Below are 22,509 nucleotides of genomic sequence, written 5' to 3'. Positions count from 1 at the left end.
AAATTTTTCTCCTGTGGATCATCATTAAATCATTACATAACTGAAGCCATGCAAATGAACTGGAATACTGCATTGTGGACTATCTGCTTGGGAATTACAAGTGTTGTGTGCTTGAAACAAATTAAATGATATGGGGTACTGTCTTCATTATTCTCCTCTGCAGACTGTTTGAGAGCTGACCGTCCCTGTACATTTCTGGTAGATGCGAGTGTTATGAAAGTTTTAGTAAGCAATATAAATAAAGGTTATTGATGTAGGAAGAAAGTTCCCAAATGTGTAAGATACATTGTTTATTTTATTTTATTTGGAGACAGGGGTCTCCCTCTATCGTCCAGGCTGGAATGCAGTGGCACAATCTCAGGTCACTGCAGCCTCCACCTCTCAGGTTTAAGCAATTCTCCCACCTCAGCCTCCCAAGGGATTACAGGGGTGCACCACCAAACTGGCTAATTTTTTTATTTTTAGTAGACACTGGGTTTTACCATGTTGGCCAGGCTGGTCTCGAACTCCTGACCTCAGGTGATCCACCCATCTCAGCCTCCCAAAGGATTTTCTTTTCTATAATGGAAAAAGATTTCCATTATAGAAAAGGTGCTGTCCAAGACCTGTAGAATTACCAGAGAGATTATTTGACTGACTCCAGTGAAACCTCACTTCCGTTATTCCCTTCTCCTCTCACCAAACAATGACCAACTTGCTAAATGAATGGGTCCCTCCCTATCACATTGGAAAATGGAAGTGGAGGAAGACAGAGTCAGAGGGAGGGGAAGACGAGGCAAATTCCAGACAAGAGTAGAAAGAGGATTGGATATTTGGTGCTAATGTGAGTGCCTGCACAATATTTTCTATATTTCTCCAAACAATTGGCTTCAGAAAAAGGGCTGTGAAACTGACTGTAAACCCATTTGAGAGGTAACTATCAGCGCATCAGCTGGAGAGTTCTCCAGGTGGGCTGTGTATGTTCTAAGGTGACTCCATTTCTCATTGCAGAAAAAGGGCTGTGAAATTCAGCAGTCAGTCAGACTTAGTTTCTCTCTGACTGTAAACCCATTTGAGAGGTAACTATCAGCGCATCAACTGGAGAGTTCTCCAAGTGGGCTGTGTACATTCTAAGGTGACTCCATTTCTCATTGCAGAAAAACGCCTGTCTAGGGGCATCTCCCACGCCAGCTCCAGCATTGTTTCCCTGGCCCGGTCCCATGTCTCCTCCAATGGTGGGGGTGGGGGGAGCAATGAGCACCCCCTGGAAATGCCCATCTGTGCCTTCCAGCTTCCAGATCTTACTGTGTATAATGAAGACTTCCGCAGCTTCATAGAGAGAGATCTCATTGAGCAGTCCATGCTGGTTGCCTTGGAACAGGCAGGTCAGTGAGTTCTTCCTTTCCCACGCTTTTCCCCTCTACTCTGCCCACCCACAGGCAGCCATATGGACGGTCTGGGCTTGATCAGTAGCTTCCAGTTGTGGATCAGTAGATCCAGTGTGTGATCTGACTGCAGTCAAAGTCAGGAGTCAGTGGGATGAACTTGTCCTGACGTTAAAGAAAGGGCACAGATTAGATACTTTACTCTGGAAACTTCCTGTTTGTTGAAAGAGAAACCAGATACACATATGCAAAGGCCTAGGAATCAATACTCGAAATCAATGCATGAAAAAATACAACTGGCCGGACGTGGTGGCTCACGCCTGTAATCCAAGCACTTTGGAGGCTAAGACGGGCGGATCACCTGAGGTTGGGAGTTTAAGACCAGCCTGACCAACGTGGTGAAACCCCGTCTTAAAAAAAAAAAAGAAAAAAATATAGCCAATTATAATTGGCCCTGGAATACCCTTGTGAACAGAAATGGTTAATGCTGTAGATGATGCATAGTAGTGAACCTGTCCCCCCAAATGTATTTACCTTTGTAATTGTGTTTATCTTAAATTATTATTAAAATTAATTGTTGTCATAGAGTGAGGCAGCTGGAAGTTCTGGAAAAGCTTATCAGGCATTAAAATGCTTGCATGGGAGAAGAACTGGAGTTAGATGGGGGTGTGAAAGGAAGCTTTTATTTTTCATTTTGTAACCTTCTAACCACATCTATTTGTAATTTTTTTTCCTGATAAGAAAGCTTTGTTGTGACCAGAAATTTGTAATTTTTTTTAAGTTAATAAATTATCACAGCTGGGGAGATTATAAGCCACTTTTTCTTTAAGTAGTTCAAGAAACTAGGCTCCACAGTAGTTCAACATAAAATATTTTCCTCATGTAAATAATGGGTTGGCAACTGTGGGATGACTGTACGGAATCACGACGTATTTTCTTGGGTATTTCATGTACTTTGTCTTATTGCTTATGCTTTTTGAAGTCATACCCCACACATGCTGACGTGCTGTCATATATGCAGATGGTACTCATAAGACACTTTAAATACATGCTTTGAGTTGTTTTTGTTTTGTTCATGTTGGATTTTTGCTGAACTTTGTTGCTGTAAAATATACTGGTCTCCTGAGTGGAGGGAAGGAATCAGAGACAGTCCAAGCAGTCAGCAGTTTCAACTTATGTCCTTGGCCTCGCCATTTAACCCAGGGTTTCTCAACCTTGGCACTATCGACATTTTGGTCCAGATAATTCTTTGTTTTGCAGGCTGCCTTGTGCATCATATCATGGTTAGCAGTATCCTTGGCCTCTGCCCATTGGATGCCAGTAGGATTCCCCTACCAGTTGTGACATGCAAACATATCTTCAATCATTGCCAGTGTCCCTTTGGGACAAAATTGATCTACTCACTGATCTAGACAATTGTGCTCACAAGTTTCTGACTGACTCAATATAAGTGAAGAAGATGTAAAGAGTAATCGAGTGATGGTTTTATTCTTGGTAGGCCTCCTAGAGGAGGCTGCTTTGGAGTCTGTTTTAGAAATACAGTGGGAAGGGCTTCATGGATCATCTACTCCTTTTTCTCCACGATCTTCTTTCTATAGGGCGATTGAACTGGTGGGTGAGTGTGGATCCCACCTGTCAGAGGCTGCTTCCTTTGGCAACAACTGGAGATGGGAACTGCCTCTTGCATGCAGCCTCCCTTGGTGAGTCTTGAAAGCAGTACTCCATTCTCCTGCAGAAAGGAAGCAATGGAGTTAAATCTCATGTGTGGGGCTCCATCCAGACAACCTTGATCTTAGGCAGAAGTGATGGTTCAGATCAACTGTGTATGTGTGTGTGTGTGTGTATGTGTGTGTGTGTGCGTGTGTGTGTATGTGTGCGTGTTTATGTTGGCGCAAGAGGAAATGGGAGTGAACTGTACTTTTGCTAGTTAGATAGTGAAGGAAGCACAGGTATTGGCTTGGGCCGGCTCTGAGAGCTGACCCACGGAGTAATGAGTAGGAGCAAGCCAGCAATGTATAGCTAGATGTGTGTATGTGTTCAGTTCTGCTTAATATTTATTCTTTTGGTGTATGAAAAAGATATGGTTTTAGCAGTCCTTTGTGACACACACTTACTTATTTATATATTTAGAGACCAAGTCTTGCTCTGTCAGAGTCTCGCTCTGTCACCAGGCTGGAATGCAGTGGTGCATCTTGGCTCACTGCAACCTCTGCCTCTCAGGTTCAAGGGATTCTCCTGCCTCAGCCTCCCGAGTAGCAGGGACTGCAGGTGTGTACCACCATGCCCAGCTAATTTTGTATTTGTAGTAGAGAAGGGTTTCACTGTGTTGGCCAGGATGGTCTTGATCTTTTGACCTTGTGATCCGCCTGCCTCGGCCTCCCAAAGTGCTGGGATTATGGGCATGAGCCACTGTGCCTGGCCCATTTAGTTTTTGAGATGGAGTCTCACTCTGTGGCCCAGGCTGGACCTCTGCCCCTGGGTTCAAGTGATTCTCCTGCCTCAGCCTCTCAGGTATCTGGGATTACAGGTGGGAGCCACTGTGCTGTGCTATAAATAGGCTTAATAACTTAAAGTAAGGGCTAGGCACAGTGGCCAGTGGCTCACACCTGTAACCCCAACACTATGGGAGGCCAAGGTGGGCAGATAACTTGAGACTAGGAGTTCGAGACCAGCCTAGCCAACATGGTGAAACCACGTCTCTACTAAAAGTAAAAAAAATTAGTGGGGCATGGTAGTGGGCACCGGTAATACAAGCTACTAGGGAGGCTGAGGCAGGAGAACCACTGAATCCAGGGGGCACGGAGGTTGCAGTGAGCCGAGATCACTGCACTCCAGCCTGGGCAATAGAGCAAGACTCTGTCTCAGAAAAAAAAAAAAAAAAAAAAGCCAATTTACAACTCAGTATATTATTTGCAACCAGGTGCCATGGTTCACACCTGTAATCCCAACACTCTGGGAGGGTGAGGCAGGCTGGTCACTTGAGGCCAGGAGTTCAAGACCAGCCTGGCCAACATAGTGAAACCCTGTCTCTACTAAAAATACAAACATTAGCAGAATCAAGCTGAGGTATCTTACCATTATGCTTTCTTGCTACAGGGATGTGGGGTTTCCATGATCGGGACTTGATGCTGCGAAAAGCTTTGTATGCACTGATGGAGAAGGGAGTTGAGAAGGAAGCGTTGAAAAGGCGCTGGAGGTGGCAGCAGACACAGCAGAATAAAGAGGTGGGAGAGCTTGGGTGGGAACACCTTGTTTCCTAAAGTTACCTAGCTGCCAAAGCCCCATGGTGCCTGCCAGCAGAAAATATTTCCAGGTGCTTAGGTCAGTGCGACTTCCCTTATGATCCTGAAAATTGGAGAAAATGCAGTTAACACCATGGGGTAAATGCCTTTTTATATGGTCATGAGAACTGGTGATGGGCATAAGACCTACAGAGAGGTATCTAACATTGTGCTTCTCCCCCCGATAGGTGCTTTACAACTTTAGTGGCAGTATTTTGCAAAATGAGTTATGACAATTCCATAGGATTTTTTAATTTTTTTTTTTTTTTTTTTTTTTTGCTTGTAATAAGGCTAGATCAATTTTTAAAGACTTGTGTTTCCAGCCCTTATAGGAATGTGAATGCTTAAAAATCTTCTTGGACATATATACCATTTGTTTTTTATATACTCAGTTTTAGTTTATTTTAAGTTCTAAAAAGCATAAGGAGGCAGCATTCTAATCACACACAAAACACATACCTGTTTCATTGAGTTTGAACAGTACTTCTCAGGCGTGTGACAGATGTTCAGGCCGCTGCTGCATAAGTAACAGTGGACTGTGTGTACTTGCCCTCACTATAACAGTGGTTGGGCAAACTATGGCTGTTCTGTTAAAAAAAAAAAAAAAAAGAAAAGAAAAAAAAGCTGGGCGCTGTGGCTCACGTCTGTAATCCTAGCACTTTGGGAGGCCGAGGTGGGTGGAACACCTGAGGTCGGGAGTTCAAGACCAGCCTGGCCATCATGGTGAAACCCCATCTTAAAAAAAAAAAAATGTTATGAGAATACAGCCCTGTGCATTTCTTGGATGTTTACACCTGTAATGCCCTTCTTCCTCTAACAGCGGAGTCGTAACATGTGGCCTGCAAAGCCTATACTTATTGACTATCTAGCCCTTTACAGAAAAAGTTTGCTGATTACTTCCCTTCAATGATGGCATGATGCCTTTACATAAAAATAATGAGGCTCCCTACTTCCTTTCCCTCTGATTCTGTGTACTGTGTTTGTATCTCCTGCTCTTCATGTATATTTATTTTTTTGCCATGTTATGACTGGATCTTGCTGACATTGAATATGGTAATGTCTCTCTAGAAGCTTTCCTTTTTTTGTCCACCTTTCCTTTTTTCTCATTTTATTGTTCTGTCATAACTGACAATAATATAGAAGAGGTTTTTTTTTTGTTTTAGTTATTTAGAATTTTATGTCCTGAAGATGTAATATGTCAGTAGAACATGCTATGTTTCTTCCTCAAAAACAAATAAGCCAGTTGTTAAAAGTAGGAGATATTAAGATCAGAATCCTGTCTCTGAGCAGCCAGTCTTCCCCAGAAGATTTCTAAGGGAAATCAACCCACAGGGGCAAGGCCACAGAAGTGACATTCTTTGTTAGCACCAAAAGCTTGGCTGGGTGTTGTGGAAAGCTTTTGCCTGAGCTAGAGCTAGCCTAGAATTTAGAACCCAAAGCAAATCAGTAGTCAGCTTTGGCTTCTTCACTGTTGAGTTCAGATCATAGTGGAACCTTAACCACTGCAGAGGCAGGAAAAGGCCAAACCAGAGCATGCCAACTACTAAGTAGAAATGACAGCAACAGCCAGAGCGTAAGAGTGCCCTATTCCAGTTGTTAAAGGAATTATAGTTACTATTCTAAAGTTGGGGTTAGATTATAATGGTATTTGGCCAGGAGACCCAGAAATACCCAAGTTCTATCCTTGGCCAGCCGGCCTTTCTGTCTCAAAGTCCCTCATATGCATAGAGAATAGTGGCTAGTAATGGAGCAATCCTTTTACTCCTTCCGCTCAGCACACTGAAAGTTCATATTGAAAATGTGGGCTTCATAATTGTCTTAGCTCAAACCATTCATAGCATTATACCCACCTGGGGAGTGGGGATGGGAGGATGGAGGTGATGAACTGCGGAAGCGTCCTTTAGCTTCCCAGTACTAAAACCACACTAAATAAGTTTTGATTTCCTGAGCTTCCTTGTTTTGTGTTGAAATTGGTCGTGAGGCTCAGTAATAGTTTCTTACATGTTAAGGCTAGAAGTGTACGCCACCTAGTGGCTATGTACGTTAAAACAAGAAGCAGAAACGCGAGGAAGAGGGAGCCGGATCCCTCTGGATGTGTCCATGGGACTGACTGCAGCACTTCATATAGAAACTGGGTATTACTCTCTTTGTTTTTAATTGAAGTAAAATTTGTGATAGCATTTTACAAATTGAAAATAACTGTCATTTAAAAAATTCCCATTAAATTTGTTCCCAGTGCCCCTCATGTTTCCAGAGATTCCTTCTACTCTTGTCAGTGTGCAGTTAAGCAGTGTAGACCCATTTTAATACTAATGTCAGCCAAATAAAATTAATATGGTAAACTTATTTCCCATATCATTATATACGTCCTAAAGCCAATATATTTTTAAATTGCTTGTACCACTGCCTGCTCTCCTTGGTAAAAATTGTAGTTTCACTTAGCACATATTTATTGATTTCAGTCACAACATAGGCCCTGGATGTATTGCATGAAACATGATCCTAGAGTAGAGGAGGCGACAGACGTGTAAATGCGTAATTGCAACAGGTTATGACATGTATGCCTGTTACGATAGAAGTCTCTATAGCAGTTAATGCCAGCCAGGTGCGGTGCTCACACCTGTAATCCCAGCACTTTGGGAGGCTGAGGAAGGGAGATCCTGAGGTCAGGTGTTTGAGACCAGCCTGGCCAACATGGGGAAACCCTGTCTTTACTAAATATACCAAAAATTAGCTGGGCGTGGTGATGGGTGCCTGTAATTCCAGCTACTCGGGAGGCTGAGGCAGGAGAATTGTTTGAACCCGGGAGGTGAAAGTTGCAGTGAGCGGAGATTAGGTGAAGGTTGCAGTGAGCCATTGCACTCCAGCTTGGGCAACTCCGTCTAAAAAAAGAAATGAAGAAGTCTGGGCTGGAGAGGGAGATTTTGGAGTCATGAGCCATATATATGGTAGTGGGTGAGATTATGGCAGTAGAAGAGATCACCCAGAGGGAACCAAGGTGAAAATCATTAACACACCACTAGTATTTTGGAGGTACACGGAGTTCAGAGAAATAAAAAGTAATTTTATGGAAGATAAAGGCAGAGAAAATTTAAAGAGGAAAATAAGCCACGTGGTGGCTAAAGAAGATGAGAACCAGGGTTCACTGAATTTGGCAATTAGAAGGTCATTTTTCTTTGCCAAAATCAGGCAGTTGAAATGGTATGTGGCAGGTGGTAAAGCAGGATGGAGGGCAGAAACAGAGGCCAGATTGCAATAGGTCAAAACAGAATAGGTGATAAAGAAATGTGAAAAAGATCATGGATTGTTCTCATAGATCTTGACTATGAAAGAGGGAAGACATTTGACTTGGTAGTACAATTTGTAGACCAAGTGCTAATCGATTAGACAGTGGAGTAACAGTGAATAAGGTAGAATGGATATTGCCTCTTAAAACCCAGCCTCTGATTGCTCAGTGTCTCCTGCCTGTCCTTCACACAGTCGGGGCTGGTATATACAGAGGATGAATGGCAGAAGGAGTGGAATGAACTCATCAAGCTTGCCTCCAGTGAACCCCGAATGCATCTCGGTACCAATGGAGCCAACTGTGGTGGGTAAGTAGGGCTAAGTGGGGGAGCAGGAAATCTTAAATCCTCATTGGGCTTCCACAGCATAGTGTTTAGAGAGCTCTGTGCTAGGAGGATATCAGAAGGAAAGAGAGGAGCCATGCTAAGGGCACATGATATGTTTAGGAACTACAGGTAGTTCACTATTGTACTGAAATACAAAGTAGCCCGTCTAGATTTTGGAAACTTCAGGACAAATGACCCAGTATTTTCAGTAAGTAAACTACAAGGAAAATAAAAAGGGACAAGGAACTTACAAGTTTAAATGCACTGAAAAGATATGTCAAGCTGAGTGTCTTATCTCATGCCCATAATCTCAGAACTTTGAGAGGCTGAGGCAGGAGGATTGCTTGAGCCCAGGAGTTTGAAACCAGCCTGGATAACACAGTGAGACACACACACTCACTCTCTCTCTCTCTCTCTCTCTCTCTCTCTCTCTCTCTCGCTCGCTCGCTCGCTCTCGCTTTCTCTCTCTCGCTCTCTCTCTGTTGTGTGGGCTGGAGTGCAGTGGTGTGATCTCAGCTCACTGCAGTCTCTGCCTCCTGGGTTCAAGCAATTTTCTGCTTCAGCTTCCCAAGCAGCTGGGACTACCGGTGTGTGTCACCACGCCCAGCTAATTTTCATATTTTCGGTAGAGATGGGGTTTCACCATTTTGGTCAGTCTGGTCTTGAACTCCTGGCCTCAAGTGATATACACACCTCAACTTCCCAAAGTGCTGGATTACAGGTGTGAGCCACCATGCCTGGCCAGTGAGACCCCATATTTACAAAAAAAATTAGCCAGGCATGGTGGTGCATGCCTGTAGTCCCAGCTACTTGAGAGGCTGAGGTGGGAGGATTGCCTGAGCTGGGGTGGTCAAGGCTGCACTAAGTTGTGATGGCACCCCTACACTCCAGCCTGGGCAACAAAGAGAGACCCCTGTAGCTAAAAGAAAAAAAAGACGTCAACCAGTTGGGATGTATGGAGATTATAAGACAGTTAAGGAAATGTGAATAATGTCTGTGTGTTTAATTATTGTTAACATTTTAAAGTATGATATTAATGGTATAGTGGTTGTTTATAAAGGCAGTCCTTTATTTTTCAGAGATAGAAGCTGAAATACAATGGATGAAATTATATAATCTCCAGGATTTGCTTCAAAATAGTCTTGCAAGAGCCCCATAGTGGGGGAGATAGGGAAATCGACTGAGTGTAGGTGAAACGAGGTTGAAGCTGGGTGGTGGAAATGTGACAATTGAATATGTTATCATTTCTAGTATTGAACGTGTTTACAATTTTGAAATTTTCCATAGTAGTTAAAAATTCTAAACTACCCAGATTTTATTATACATACGAATAATCTGGGAGAATTATTTCAAATGCTGATTTCTGGATCTCCACCCCAGAAAAGTCCAGTTGAGTTGGACAGAGCTAAGGCCCAGAAATCCTCATTTGTAATAAGCATCCAATGTTGAATAAAATTGCTTTAGGGGGTGGAAGCCATTGAATATTGAGTATGTGAATGACAGGAGCAAATTTGTCACTCCATATTTGAACACACTGATGCCAGTGGATAAGGAGTGGAAGGGAGTGAGATAAGAGGCAGTTGTAGTAATCCAGGAAGAGGCCACAGATGTGAACAGCGTGGTGGACTGAAGATAGGCCAGGGGAGACAGGAAACGCGTAGGAGATGGCATTGGTCAAACCAGGTGATTACTGGAAGGTGAGAGATAAAGCACAAGAAATCGTTCACAGATTTCTGATTAGGCTACGGGGTAGATGGTGAGGTTGTTCTTTCAATGAGGGAACACAGGAAGGAATTGTACTTGGCTTTTGTTGTAAGACATGAGTGTGGTGTGTGGGTGGTTAGTAGGATGAAGTTATGCAGTTGTGTATTGAGCTGCTGGATAAAGAAAATGGAGAGAGGCCATTGAACAGGACGTATATTGAGAGATGGGATTACCTCAAAGTTCCTAACATTGCTGTAACCCCAGAGCCTTCAAATCTCTTTTCTTGGATTTCCCCATCTGTGAGACGGAAGTAGAAACAGCCATGGTAGCACAAAATAATCAGCTGTATCAGTGCAGCCGTAAGACTGGCTAGAAAGCCAGGAAAGGACAATTCTCCTTCTCCCTTTCTGCAGAACTGGTCTTCGGGGTTTCTCTCTCTCACTTCTACCACACCCCTTCTACTCTCTCCCCTCCCGCCATTCCAGGGTGGAGAGTTCTGAGGAGCCTGTATATGAAAGCCTTGAAGAGTTTCACGTCTTTGTCCTGGCTCATGTGCTTAGAAGGCCCATAGTCGTCGTGGCAGACACCATGCTGAGGGACTCTGGAGGGGAAGGTGAGTCAGCTAGTCAGTCCTCACTCCATCCTGAACAATCCCTTTTGCAAAGCCTCAGGCTAAGCATTGGAAGGAAAGGGGAAATGGGATATATAGACCCCTGGGGAAAAAGCAAGGTATCAGAATAGTACAAAATTCTCAAGAGGTTCTGAGTAAAGCAGTTGGGATTAATTCACAGGGGTTCTTAGGAAAGAATTATTAAGCTTGTTGGAATGACAGTGGGGACTCAGTTGGCAGAGTGGGGTGAAGGATTGTCCACTAGGCAGAAACACAGCCTTCGCAATAATCTTCATGGTTTCCTGCAGCGTTTGCCCCTATTCCTTTCGGAGGAATCTATCTGCCCTTGGAGGTCCCAGCCAGCCAGTGTCACCGCTCCCCTCTGGTGCTCGCCTATGATCAGGCCCACTTTTCTGCACTCGTGTCCATGGAGCAGAAGGAGAATACCAAGGAACAAGGTGCTGAATGATGTGTCTTTTGGTCTGCACTATATTCATTTAGATAAAATGGAATGAGATCTATGTAGGAGGAAAGAATTCAGTGGCATGCAAGCCCAGACAGCTCGTGTTGACAGTTTTATAAAGGTATAAGTTATGTCAGAGTTTCCAAATTAAAAAAAAAAAAAAAAAAAGTTTTGGGAGAAAGGCAAGACCCGTATTCCCTCTTCTGGAGTAAAGGCTTATGATTAAGGTGGTAGGACCTTCTAAATGATGGTTTGCTATGTTTATCTTAAATTATGACTGAATTATCTGAATATACGTTAACTGGAAAGAACATCATGAGAGTTATTTGACTGACTGGTGGGGACTCAGGGAGATTTGTGGCCTAAAGAGTATGCCGCATGGTAGGGGGAAAACTAGCCAATTGGTGTTAATGCCCGGGTAATTCACATGTAAGAATTGAGAAGTGACCACAATTAAAGACCTTAGTATGATTTTAGTGAAGTAAGTCTGTGTTCAGTTGCCTTTCTCTCTCCTCAAGGAGACTCCTTGATGATATGTTTCTTCCTCCCCAGCTGTGATCCCGCTTACAGATTCAGAGTATAAGCTGCTGCCTCTGCACTTTGCTGTGGACCCTGGAAAGGGCTGGGAGTGGGGCAAAGATGACAGTGACAATGTCCGATTGGCCAGGTAAGCCAGGCCTAGTCTTTTCATCTACTTTGTAGCTGGGATCTCTTCCACATGCAGCATCCCATATGCCAGGGATTTTTTCTCAGCTCAGGCAAGACAGTCACAAGCTAAGGCCAGTTTCTTTGGGAAGATGGAGAGGTGGAAGACAGGTTGGGCACCAGGACTCTTTCATTGTGCAGCTGTTTTTTTCTGCCTGGAAAGAGATGGGAATCCTGGGATATCAACTTGTTCTTTCTTTACAATAGGAAAAGTATTCGCACACTGATACGTCCCTAAAACAGTGGCCAGAAAATCAGGATAATCAAGTCACATGTCTTATCTCAGCACAAGTGAGAGGGGTTTTAAAGAGTTGATCAAAATAGTTTGCTTTGAGTTTTTGCCTCTGAAATGTAAACTAATAGCAAGAAAAATCCGTTCCCTCCCTGACCAGCCCCCAGTCCACCTCCCTGTGGCTTGTTAAGCCTGCCTCCTGCCTCCTGCCTCAGCTTCCTGCTGGAGAGTATATGAATGCGAAACCTCCTCCGTTAACACTTACCCAGCGCTTCCTTTTCTGGGCTCCTGCCACTAGGTCACAGCTAAGAGAGTTTGATTTTCAAATCCAGAGTTTATGGCTTTTTAAAAATAAGCTCTCACCTATTTATCTAAAGCTCCTTGTAAATAATGTTTGCAACAACAACATTATAATGGCTACTGTCTAGTATTTCCCGTTTTTCCAGACACTGTGCTGGGCTCTTCCCAAACACTATTTTATCTTTACAACAGGCCCACAGAATAGATGCTATCTATACCATTCTCAGCTGCAACTGAGTTTCAGGGAGTTTGAAGTGACTTGCTCAAGGTCATAAAGCTCAGTAATTGGTGGAGAAATATTTCAAACCCAGCCCTACTTGAGTCCCAAGCCATGTGACCCTCTCCCACCCTTCCTCCCAACTGTAGCACATTGCTTTGCTTTTAAAAGGTCGAAGTAATTTTTTCTTTTTTTTTTTTCTCTTTTTCATAGTGTAATTCTGTCTCTAGAGGTCAAATTACATCTGCTACATAGCTACATGAATGTGAAGTGGATCCCACTGTCCCCTGATGCACAGGTGAAGACTTATCCCACACACATCTACCCTGGTGTGTCCTCATTTTCAGTGACAGAACAGATCTGGCGCCATTTCCTTCTGAATCTGTTCTGAGTGGTAGCTTACAATTCAAGGTTGGAAGTAACTAGAAGATGTCAAATAAGTTTCAAAGACACTTTTTCCTGCTTTTTTTTTTTTTTGAGATGGAGTCTTGTTCTGTCACCCAGGCTGGAGTGCAATGTCATGATCTCGGCTCATTGCAACCTCGGCCTCCTGGGTTCAAGCAGTTCTCCTGTCTCAGCCTCTTGAGTAGCTGGGATTACAGGCATGCGCCACCACACCTGGCTAAGTTTTGTATTTTCAGTAGAGGAGGGGTTTCACCATGTTGGCCAGGCTGGTTTCAAATGCCTGACCTCAGATGATCTGCCTGCCTCGGCTTCCCACAGTGCTGGGATTACAGGTGTGAGCCACTGTGACCAGCCTTTCCTGCGTTTTGTTTTGTTTTTTTTGGAGAGGGAGTCTTGCTCTGCCATTCAGGCTGAAGTGCAGTGGCACAATCTTGACTTATAGCAACCTCTGCTTCCCGGGTTGAAGCTATTCTCCTGCCTCAGCCTCCTGAGTAGCTGGGATTACAGATGTGCACCACAATACCCAGCTGATTTTTGTATTTTTAGTAGAGACAGGGTTTCACCATGTTGTCCAGGCTGGTCTCGAACTCCTGACCTCAGGTGATCCACCTTCCTTGGCCTCCCAAAGTGCTAGGATTATAGGTGTGAGCCACTGTGCCTGGCCTTTTCCTGCTTTTTAAAAACCATTAGTCTCCTGTTTTCCACATCTCCTCTCCAACCAGGCTCTGTGATCTGATACTAAAATATCTTCTTTTTATTATTATTATTTTTTGAGATGGAGTCTTGCTTGCCTAGGCTAGAGTGCAATGGCATGATCTTGGCTCACTCCAACTTCTGCCTCCCAGGTTCAAGCAATTCTCCTGCCTCAGCCTCCCTAGTAGCTGGGATTACAGGCACCTGCCACCACGCCCAGCTAATTTTTGTATTTTTAGTAGAGATGGTGTTTCACCATGTTGGTGAGGCTGGTCTCTAACTCCTGACCTCATGATCCGCTCACCTCGGCCTCTGAAAGTGCTGGGATTATAGGCATGAGCCATTGTGTCCAACCTCTAAAGCATATTCTTTAAGAAAGGTTTTCTGGACTGTGTGTTGAACTTGAGATGATCATTATTTTGTCCCAAGTCTTCTGTAGATAGACCTCTGTTTTGGGCACTAGGAAACAGAGTAGCTTAAAGAACTCCTAATTCAGTGAGTTCTGAGTTAGAACAGGAGCACAGGAGTAAGGGCAAATTGATGAAGTCCAGTGCAGAACGTATAAAAGTTGAGGGGATGCAGGCCGGGCACGGTGGCTCACGCCTCTAATCCCAGCACTTTGGGAGGCCGAGGCAGGCAGATCACGAGGTCAAGAGATCGAGACCATCCTGGCCAACATAGTGAAACCCCGTCTCTACTAAAATACAAAAATTAGCTGGGCGTGGTGGCGTGCGTCTGTAGTCCCAGCTACTTGAGAGGCTGAGGCAGGAGAATTGCTTGAACCCGGGAGGTGGAGGTTGCAGTGAGCCTCGATCGTGCCATTGCACTCCGGCCTGGTGCCTGGCGACAGAGCAAGACTCTGTTTCAAAAAAAAAAAAAAAAGTTTAGAGGATATCAAGTGGCTAGACTTGGTTGGTACTGATTAGTCGAGACTTTCTTGAGATTAGTTTCGAGCAGAATTTGACAGAGAAATTTATAATAACATTCTAGTGTTTGGGCCTCTCACTCAGAAGCCATGTGTCGTGTGGTTGCTCATTGTTCTAAATGAGCAGAAATGTTTTATTCTGCTACCTCCTTATTATAGAAGGGAGTCAGATTGCAGTGGGTGAGAAAGCTGACTGACTGGAACGCAGAAAGGACAGTGCCACCCTGGGTGACCCTTCCTCATCATGACAGCAGCCCTTCTCTGGAGCTAGGCAGTCACTTCAAGGACAGAGTTCATAGGGGTCCACCCTTCTTCCTGGCTAATTTCTACAGCCATGGCTGCAGGGAGCTCCCTGAGTGAGCCAGATTGATGGGCTAGAGGTTCCTGTGGGATTCCCCCACCCCAGCCTGCTGGGATAACTGTCAACAGTGTTCTTGTCTCTTCCAGGCTCCTCTGGCCCAGCCTGAGTCCCCCACCGCCTCAGCGGGAGATGAGCCCCGGTCCACTCCTGAGTCTGGAGACTCAGATAAGGAGTCAGTTGGCAGCAGCTCCACCAGCAATGAGGGCGGCCGGCGAAAGGAGAAGTCAAAGCGAGATCGGGAGAAGGACAAGAAGAGAGCAGACTCTGTGGCTAACAAACTGGGCAGCTTTGGCAAAACCTTGGGCAGCAAGCTCAAAAAGAACATGGGGGGCCTGATGCATGGCAAGGGTTCGAAACCTGGAGGGGTGGGGACAGGGTCAGGGGGAAGCAGTGGCACTGAGACACTGGAGAAGAAGAAGAAAAACGCACTGAAGAGCTGGAAGGGTGGCAAGGAGGAGGCAGCTGGGGATGGGCCTGTGTCTGAGAAGCCCCCAGCTGAGTCTGTTGGTAACGGAGGGAGCAAGTATAGCCAGGAGGTGATGCAGAGCCTAAGCATTCTGAGGACTGCCATGCAAGGGGAGGGGAAGTTTATTTTTGTTGGAACCCTGAAGATGGGTCACCGTCACCAGTATCAGGAGGAGATGATCCAGCGCTACCTTTCTGATGCTGAGGAGAGATTCCTGGCAGAACAGAAGCAGAAAGAGGCAGAGAGGAAGATCATGAATGGAGGAATAGGGGGTGGCCCTCCTCCAGCCAAAAAGCCAGAGCCAGATGCTGGGGAGGAGCAGCTGACTGGCCCCCCAGCAGAGTCCAAGGCAATGGCATTTTCTACTGGCTACCCTGGGGGCTTTACTATCCCTCGGCCTTCTGGGGGTGGAGTCCACTGCCAGGAACCCCGGAGGCAGTTGGCAGGGGGTCCATGTGTCGGAGGCCTACCACCATATGCCACCTTCCCCAGACAGTGCCCTCCTGGGCGACCCTACCCCCACCAGGACAGCATCTCTTCTCTGGAGCCAGGCAGTCAGTCTAAGGATGGAGTTCACAGGGGTGCATTGTTACCACCCTCCTACCGAGTGGCTGATTCCTATAGCAATGGCTACAGAGAACCCCCTGAGCCAGATGGATGGGCTGGAGGTCTCCGGGGGCTTCCCCCCACCCAGACCAAATGCAAACAACCGAACTGCAGCTTCTATGGACACCCCGAGACAAACAACTTCTGTTCCTGTTGTTACAGGGAAGAACTGAGGCGGAGGGAGCGGGAGCCGGGTGGGGAGCTCCTGGTGCACAGGTTCTGAGCAGCTGGAGCACTGAAGGGCAAGGGGGCTAAACAAAGTTAAGCTCAACTAATTGGCTCATCAAGAACAGTCCCCATACTGATGGGGCAAATGCAGTAATGTCTGTGGGAGCCTGGCTGGAAACTTTTAAGTATGTGCGCACAGGAGTGCTGCCGGGCTGGCAGGAGCAGGTTGGGGCTGGATGGCGCCTCAAGGGCTGCACTATTTCTCTGCAGAGCTTGACTTTATGGGACTGAGGTACAAGGGGGAAAGATGGCGATTCTGTCTTATAACCTCCTGGGTCCCATCCAAGGACCTAAGAGAAAGTAGTATGAGAAGGTTTGGTGTGTGGGGGTGGGAGGTGGGCAGAAGTCTTGGGGAGAAATGGGCAAAGGAAGTTCTCAGTAAATAAAAAATAGACCAAAGTTCTTTAGGTTGGGGAAAGCACATGGCGGTGGAGTGGGAAGTGTGGAGGGGAAGCGGGAAATTGGACACATTTGCTATTGATTTGAATTAAGGTAGAAATTAGGGTTGGATAAATTCTTCCCCTTGAAGGATCTGGAAAGACAAGGCAGTAATGTGTGCACATGGGTGCCTGTTAGGAGGTGGGGGTAGTTTAAATCCATTGGTTGAGATGGGAAAGGGAGGAACTTAAAAGGGAAATCCTTTTCCTCTTAAGCTTTATTTCCTTCCAGTCGTGTCATCTGTTACAGTTTGAGAAGAGATTGCTGATTACCCCCCATCTTCCTCATCTAAATCTTTAATTGTATTTTTTAAGCTCCCTATGGGAAAGGGAAGAGTGTGGTGAGAAGAGTAGTCGTGTGTTGCATTTTCTCCAGGTGAATTGGGGCAGAGGTGATCTATTTCTTAACCATAGCAATAACCATACATTGGGGTTTGAGCACACCTTGGGAGGGGTGGGAGAACAGACATTTTAGCCAGATTGTTTCAAACAAAACCAAAAACCTAAATAGAGCACTACCATCCTCTGTGGCTGCTGCATTTCTGTAGAAAGAATTTATTTTATTGACTTTTTTTTTTTTTAAGGAAAAGAAACAAAAAGACCCCAACAAGCAAAAACATTTTAAAAAAAGATTTTTTTCTCCTACTTAAGTGGTTCCTTCTCCTTTTTCTCTACTTTTGGAGAATGAACTTTAACATCCCGGCTTCTTTTGTTAAGCCATAGCTGACCTTAATCTGTGGTTAGTTTATTAAAATAAAAAATACTTTGTAAGAAGAGATATTTTTGATATTAGGACTGATGTTGAAATATGGGGTGGGGATTAGGGGCAATTTATAAAAAGGTAGTTAGAGAAATATATTTTAGTGAACTATAACCACAGAGCACAGATAACTCCCAATGAGCTGATCTGTCTTTAGATTTCTCCCTCTCCTTGACCCATCCCTGTTCTCCAGGGGCTGGGAGTGGGGATGTGGACACAGTAGGGGGAGCTCCTTTGCATTTTGCACAAAGCACAAGTCTGGACAGCCTATGCTCTGGCCAGAGCCATTTCTAAGAGCTTTAAACCGGAAGACCCATCCTGGGCCTAGTTTCCTTTTTCTTTATATTTTTTTCCGGGAAAAAAAAGTCAACTATGCAATTGTATACACTCCCAGGTGCATGTGAGGAAGGGGAATAAGTGTACTTGTTAACGGGCTGTTTTTCTGTGTTTGGATTTCTCTTTTGAGGTATGTACTTGTAACTCATCCCATGGAATGTAATCCCCACATCTGATCTAAAGCAGTTGCACGTGCATGAGTGCGTGCGTGCGTGCATCTTCCTTCTTGGTAGCCAGTCAAGACTGTCCTGGTTGGGAATGCTCACGGTTTAGAAAGGTTCTTTTCTCTTCAGCAATCTCAGAAGTCACCTATTTAATTTCCTATAGCTATTAATTCTTAGGTTTTTCTTTGAAAACAGGTTTGTTTTAAGGAAGCGGTGAGGGATACATATCCAAGGGAAGGGATATGTATATGGGCAGGTCTGGAACCTGGTGTGAGATGAGCACTCCCCAAAGGTGCAAAATGTAAGGGGCCACCATAAACCTCATTCAGCAACATACTTAAAAAAATGCAGTATTTTAAAAAATTTATGTTGAATAAAATAGTGAAATCTTACAGGATCTGACAGGACTGGGATTAGGAGGAGGGAAGTGAGGCTGAATTGAGGATGAATCCTCTTTATTTAAATATTTGATACATTCTCCATCATAGTTTTTTTACATTAATTTTGATTTTTTTTCCCCTGTGGATATTTAAGATAAAGTGATGAATTAATTTTGACTTTTTAAAAATGTTGCATTAAAGTAGTATTCATCTTGGTTATTGGGTTTTTTGGCACTCTTGAAATTTTGTGCCCAAGGTGACTGCCTTGCTCACCTCACCCTAGTTACGTCCCTATTTCTGTGATTTGAACAACACTAGTGAGAACACTGTGTGCGCCTCCACCCCCATCACACACCAAACAACAGGGGGCTCAAACACCCTGAATCTGCCCAACCCACCTCGCTTTCCTAATTTAGGCCTTCATACCATAGGATGCTGGCCTGGACCAACAGAAATTCAAACAGACCAGGGGTTTTCCCAGAGAATAAAGCCAGAAAAGTTTTGATTCTCCGCTGGACTGCTGTGTTTGGATTTGATCTCTTATTAGATTCTAGTTAATACTTTTGTTTTTAAAAACCGAGGACAAATGAACAAAAACAAAACCTTGTATCATGTTTGTTTTTGTTTCTATTTATAAATAGCCAATCCCAATTCCTTTTGCCGCCTTTTCAAATAAAAGATGGAAATCTTGAAGGGTGGTCTAGGGATTACTACGGTAAAATGGGGCTTTAGGCCTCATAGCTTTTTATTAAGAAATAAATTATTTTTTATTTGGGAAGGTAACTATTTATTGAAGCATTGAAAAACCTCTCCATTCTAAGGATGAAAGACCCTGAGACAATGGATATATGTTTGTAGGAGATAGCGAAGTCTGTTTTGCTTCATTATTTGGGGAAAGGGCTCAGTGGGATGTTGGGGAGGTGAAGGAATAATGCCTGGGAAATTAATGTAGACTCGGCTTGGTTTGTGGTATTTGGGGAAGAGGAGGGAATAGAAGAGGCAAGCCCATGCCTTTACTGGACTGGGGAGAAGAAAAGAAGGGGCATGTGACATGCACTCAAAATGGGCAGAAAAGTCCTTAGTTACAGAGCAGTATGTGACTGAAGAGAGAAGGCAGACCCTTTAACCGTAGGTGAGGGATGATAGCATCTCTCAGACTTAAATTTAAGTGCACTTATTTCCTTTCATCCAGGGCAACTGGGGTACCTGCTGAAGTTTTTAATGGAGGAAGCTTTTTCAGGGTTCTTGTTTTTCTCCTTTTGATGTTAGTGCTACTCCCTCCCTGCCACACTCTGCCCCGTCTCCAATGGAGTAAGTATTACTGTAGGATAGGCCTCCACATCTCCCTTAACCTATGCTGCGTTTATTGAAAGTTACTAGATTTAACCAGAAGTTTTTCCCCCATACTGGTTTTTATCAACAAAATAAAAAGTTACATCAAAAGATTTTTTAAAGATTCAGTCTTTTTAAGGAGCGGGGATGGTGTTAAGCTCAGTGCTGTAGAGGGCCTTGGAAGGAAAGTACCTTCCCTCTGTGAGCTCAGTTGTTTTTTTCCTCAAGCAAAACTAAAGCCCACAGACAAGAATTGGCAGTGACTTTGTGTTATATATCTGGGGGGTGATACTGAGCCCGCAAGAATGAAGCTGGATTTGAATGTGTTCTGAGAACCTAGTTTTGGCCATTCTTACTCCTTCTAGTCATGTGTCCAAAGTTCCAGTCAGGTTTTTCTTTCTCAGTAAAGCAGTACTTTAAGAGATGATTATCCTCGAATTACTCAGACACCCCTGGACTCTGTGTCTTTTTTTTTTTGGAGACAGAGTCTTGCTCAGCCGCCCAGGCTGGAGTGCAGTGGTGTAATCTTGGCTCATTGCATCCATCGTCTCCTGGGTTCAAGCGATTCTCCTGTTTCTGCCTCCTGAGTAGCTGGGATTACAGGCACCTGCCATCATGCCTGGCTAATATTTGTATTTTAATAGAGATGGTGTTTCACTATGTTGGCCAGGTGGTCTTGAACTCCTGGCCTCAGGTGATCCACCTGCCTAGGCCTCCCAAAGTGCCAGGGTTACAGGTATGAGCCACCTCATCTGGCCTCTGTCTTTCTCCAATGAGTGAGTGCCCCAGACATACAGCCACAAGTGAGAAGAAGACAGACTTAAAAACACCTTCCCAGCCTGGAATCACCTGCACTCCAGATTTGTCTAATACCCTTCTTTCCCACCAGGCCTTTCAACTGTAGATTTGGATGAGTCATGTAGGCATTCTGTCTCTCTCACTTTGCAGACATCCAGTCTGCAAATCACGGGATGTTTTGCCCCTGTATGTCAATTGGGTAACAAAGTATTATAATGTCCCCACATAGACTTTCTCCGTGCCACCTTCTGCATTGGCCATGTGGGTAAGGGGTGGTAGAAAAGAGCAACGGAAGCTGGCTGGCAGTAGTTAAGAGGAGTGGGGGTGGGAAGGACCTTGGCCTCTTTCTGTGCTTATAACTGGATATATGACTCATCTTGTGAGTCATTCAACTCCACCTCCCTCCTCCTGCTGCCCCTCCCAGCAGCCTTCACTCCTGGCACAAACCTGCAGCCAGACCAAGATTCTGAAAATGGAAAAATCTGATACAGTCCCTTGCCTTTCCACCCTCCCTCCCCTTTATCTAGTACTTCTACTGGGGATGTGTGGGGTGGTGAGAGGAGTCTTAACCCTCAGCTCCTGCCCATTCCATTCCTGATTAGGTGTTGATCCAAATCCAAATTGCCCAATTCTTTTCTCCCCCTGATTTCCCCAATTTTTTTTTTTTAGACGGGAGTTTTGCTCTTGTCGCCCAGGATGAAGTGCAATGGCGCTCACTGCAACCTCTGCCTCCTAGGTTCCAGCAATTCTGCCTCAGCCTCCTGAGTAGCTGGGATTACAGGCACCCACCCCTATGCCTGGCTAATTTTTGTAGTTTTTTTTTTTTTTTTTTAGTAGAGATGGGGTTTCATCATGTTGGCTAGGCTGGTCTCAAACTCCTGACCTCAGGTGATCCGCCCACCTCAGCCCCCCAAGGTGCTGGGACTATAGGCATGAGCCACCCCCGCCCCCAATTTTTTTCTCTGTGTTCCTCCACTGTCTCCACACTTCAAAGTGCTAAAGAATAGAATGAGGCTCTTGAATGAAGGATGGTGGTGAGAAGGAAAGTGGATAATGGGATTTAAAGTTGTAGTACACACCTCTTTCTATTTTTTTTTTTTTTTTCTTTTTTGAGGGAGTCTTGCTTGCTCTGTCACCCAGGCTGGAGTATAATCATGAGATCTTGGCTCACTGGAACCTCCACTAAGCGATTCTCCTGCCTCAGCCTCTGGAGTAGCTGGGATTACAGGTGTGAGCTACCATTCCCAGCTAATTTTTTTTTTTTTAGACAGAGTCTGGCTCTGTTGCCCAGGCTGGAGTGCAGTGGCGCGATCTTGGCTCACTGCAACCTCAGCCTCCTGGGTTCAAGCAATTCTGCCTCAGCTTCCTGAGTAGCTGGGACTACAGACGCGTGCCACCATGCCCAGCTTATTTTCATATTTTTAGTAGAGATGGGGTTTTGCCATGTTGGTCAGGCTGGTATCAAACTCCTGACCTCGTGATCCACTCACCTCGGCCTCCCAAAGTGCTGGGACTACAGATGCATGCCACCGAGGCCGGCTAATTTTTGTTTGTTTAGTAGAGACGGGGCTTCACCATGTTGTCCAGGCTGGTCCTGAACTCCAGATCTCAAGCGATCTGCCGCATGCCATGGCCTCCTAAAGTGCTGGGATTACAGGCGTGAGTCACTGCGCCTGGCCCCTATTTTCTTATTACAACAGACCTTGGGAAGTATTTTCTTCCCCCAAGAGGTTGAGGCCCGTGGAATGCATGGGAGTGAGATGGGGTGGGTGCTCTGTAGCCTTTAGGACTAATAGACTCAGGCTTCTGGGCCACCGTCCCAGCAGGTGTATTCCTCTTTGTTCCAGACTGACTTCCTGTCTCACAATATCTTCACTGTTTCCACAGTTGCAGCCAAGACAGGAAACTTTGAAAGCTGAGGCCAGAAGGGTGGTGTACCAGGGGAGGAGAAAATCAAGTGTCACTTTGGAAAACTGGGGCCCCCACCTAAGGATTGCTGCCTCTGTAGATTCAAAAGCAATAAAACAGCAGCTCATTAACTCTTATTTTGTATTTTATTTTCTGTCTTTTTCATGTCTAAATAAAGATTTTTGCTTTGCTGTCCCCAAGTCCCCCTCCTTTAAAGGAGCTG

The 22,509-nt window shown here is 44.9% G+C and overlaps 1 protein-coding gene across 8 annotated transcripts in view; it reads left to right on the top strand.

The window, feature by feature from the left end:
* Positions 1-22,423, top strand: part of OTUD7B (OTU deubiquitinase 7B) — a 62,734-nt gene extending 40,311 nt beyond the window's left edge. For 3 of the 8 annotated variants that reach the window (XM_078355521.1, XM_054247905.2, XM_078355522.1), the window contains 9 exons: positions 1,271-1,364; positions 2,963-3,064; positions 4,461-4,588; positions 8,126-8,238; positions 10,446-10,573; positions 10,879-11,028; positions 11,586-11,700; positions 12,701-12,785; positions 14,958-19,691. In XM_078355521.1, the coding sequence (XP_078211647.1) occupies positions 1,271-1,364; positions 2,963-3,064; positions 4,461-4,588; positions 8,126-8,238; positions 10,446-10,573; positions 10,879-11,028; positions 11,586-11,700; positions 12,701-12,785; positions 14,958-16,166 (2,124 nt within the window). In that variant the 3' untranslated portion in view covers positions 16,167-19,691. Of the gene's footprint in view, positions 1-1,136; positions 1,365-2,962; positions 3,065-4,460; positions 4,589-8,125; positions 8,239-10,445; positions 10,574-10,878; positions 11,029-11,585; positions 11,701-12,700; positions 12,786-14,957; positions 19,692-22,265 lie in introns of those variants that run through there. The other 5 variants (XM_035279713.3, XM_078355523.1, XM_078355520.1 and 2 more) reach the window with 3 other exon arrangements.
* The last annotated feature ends 86 nt before the right edge of the window (positions 22,424-22,509 follow it).

Source organism: Callithrix jacchus, chromosome 18 (genome assembly GCF_049354715.1).
Source record: "Callithrix jacchus isolate 240 chromosome 18, calJac240_pri, whole genome shotgun sequence".
Taxonomy (NCBI): Eukaryota; Metazoa; Chordata; class Mammalia; order Primates; family Cebidae; genus Callithrix; species Callithrix jacchus.
The sequence above is the reverse complement of the archived record's forward strand: the minus strand, read 5'-3'. Positions and strand labels throughout refer to the sequence as shown.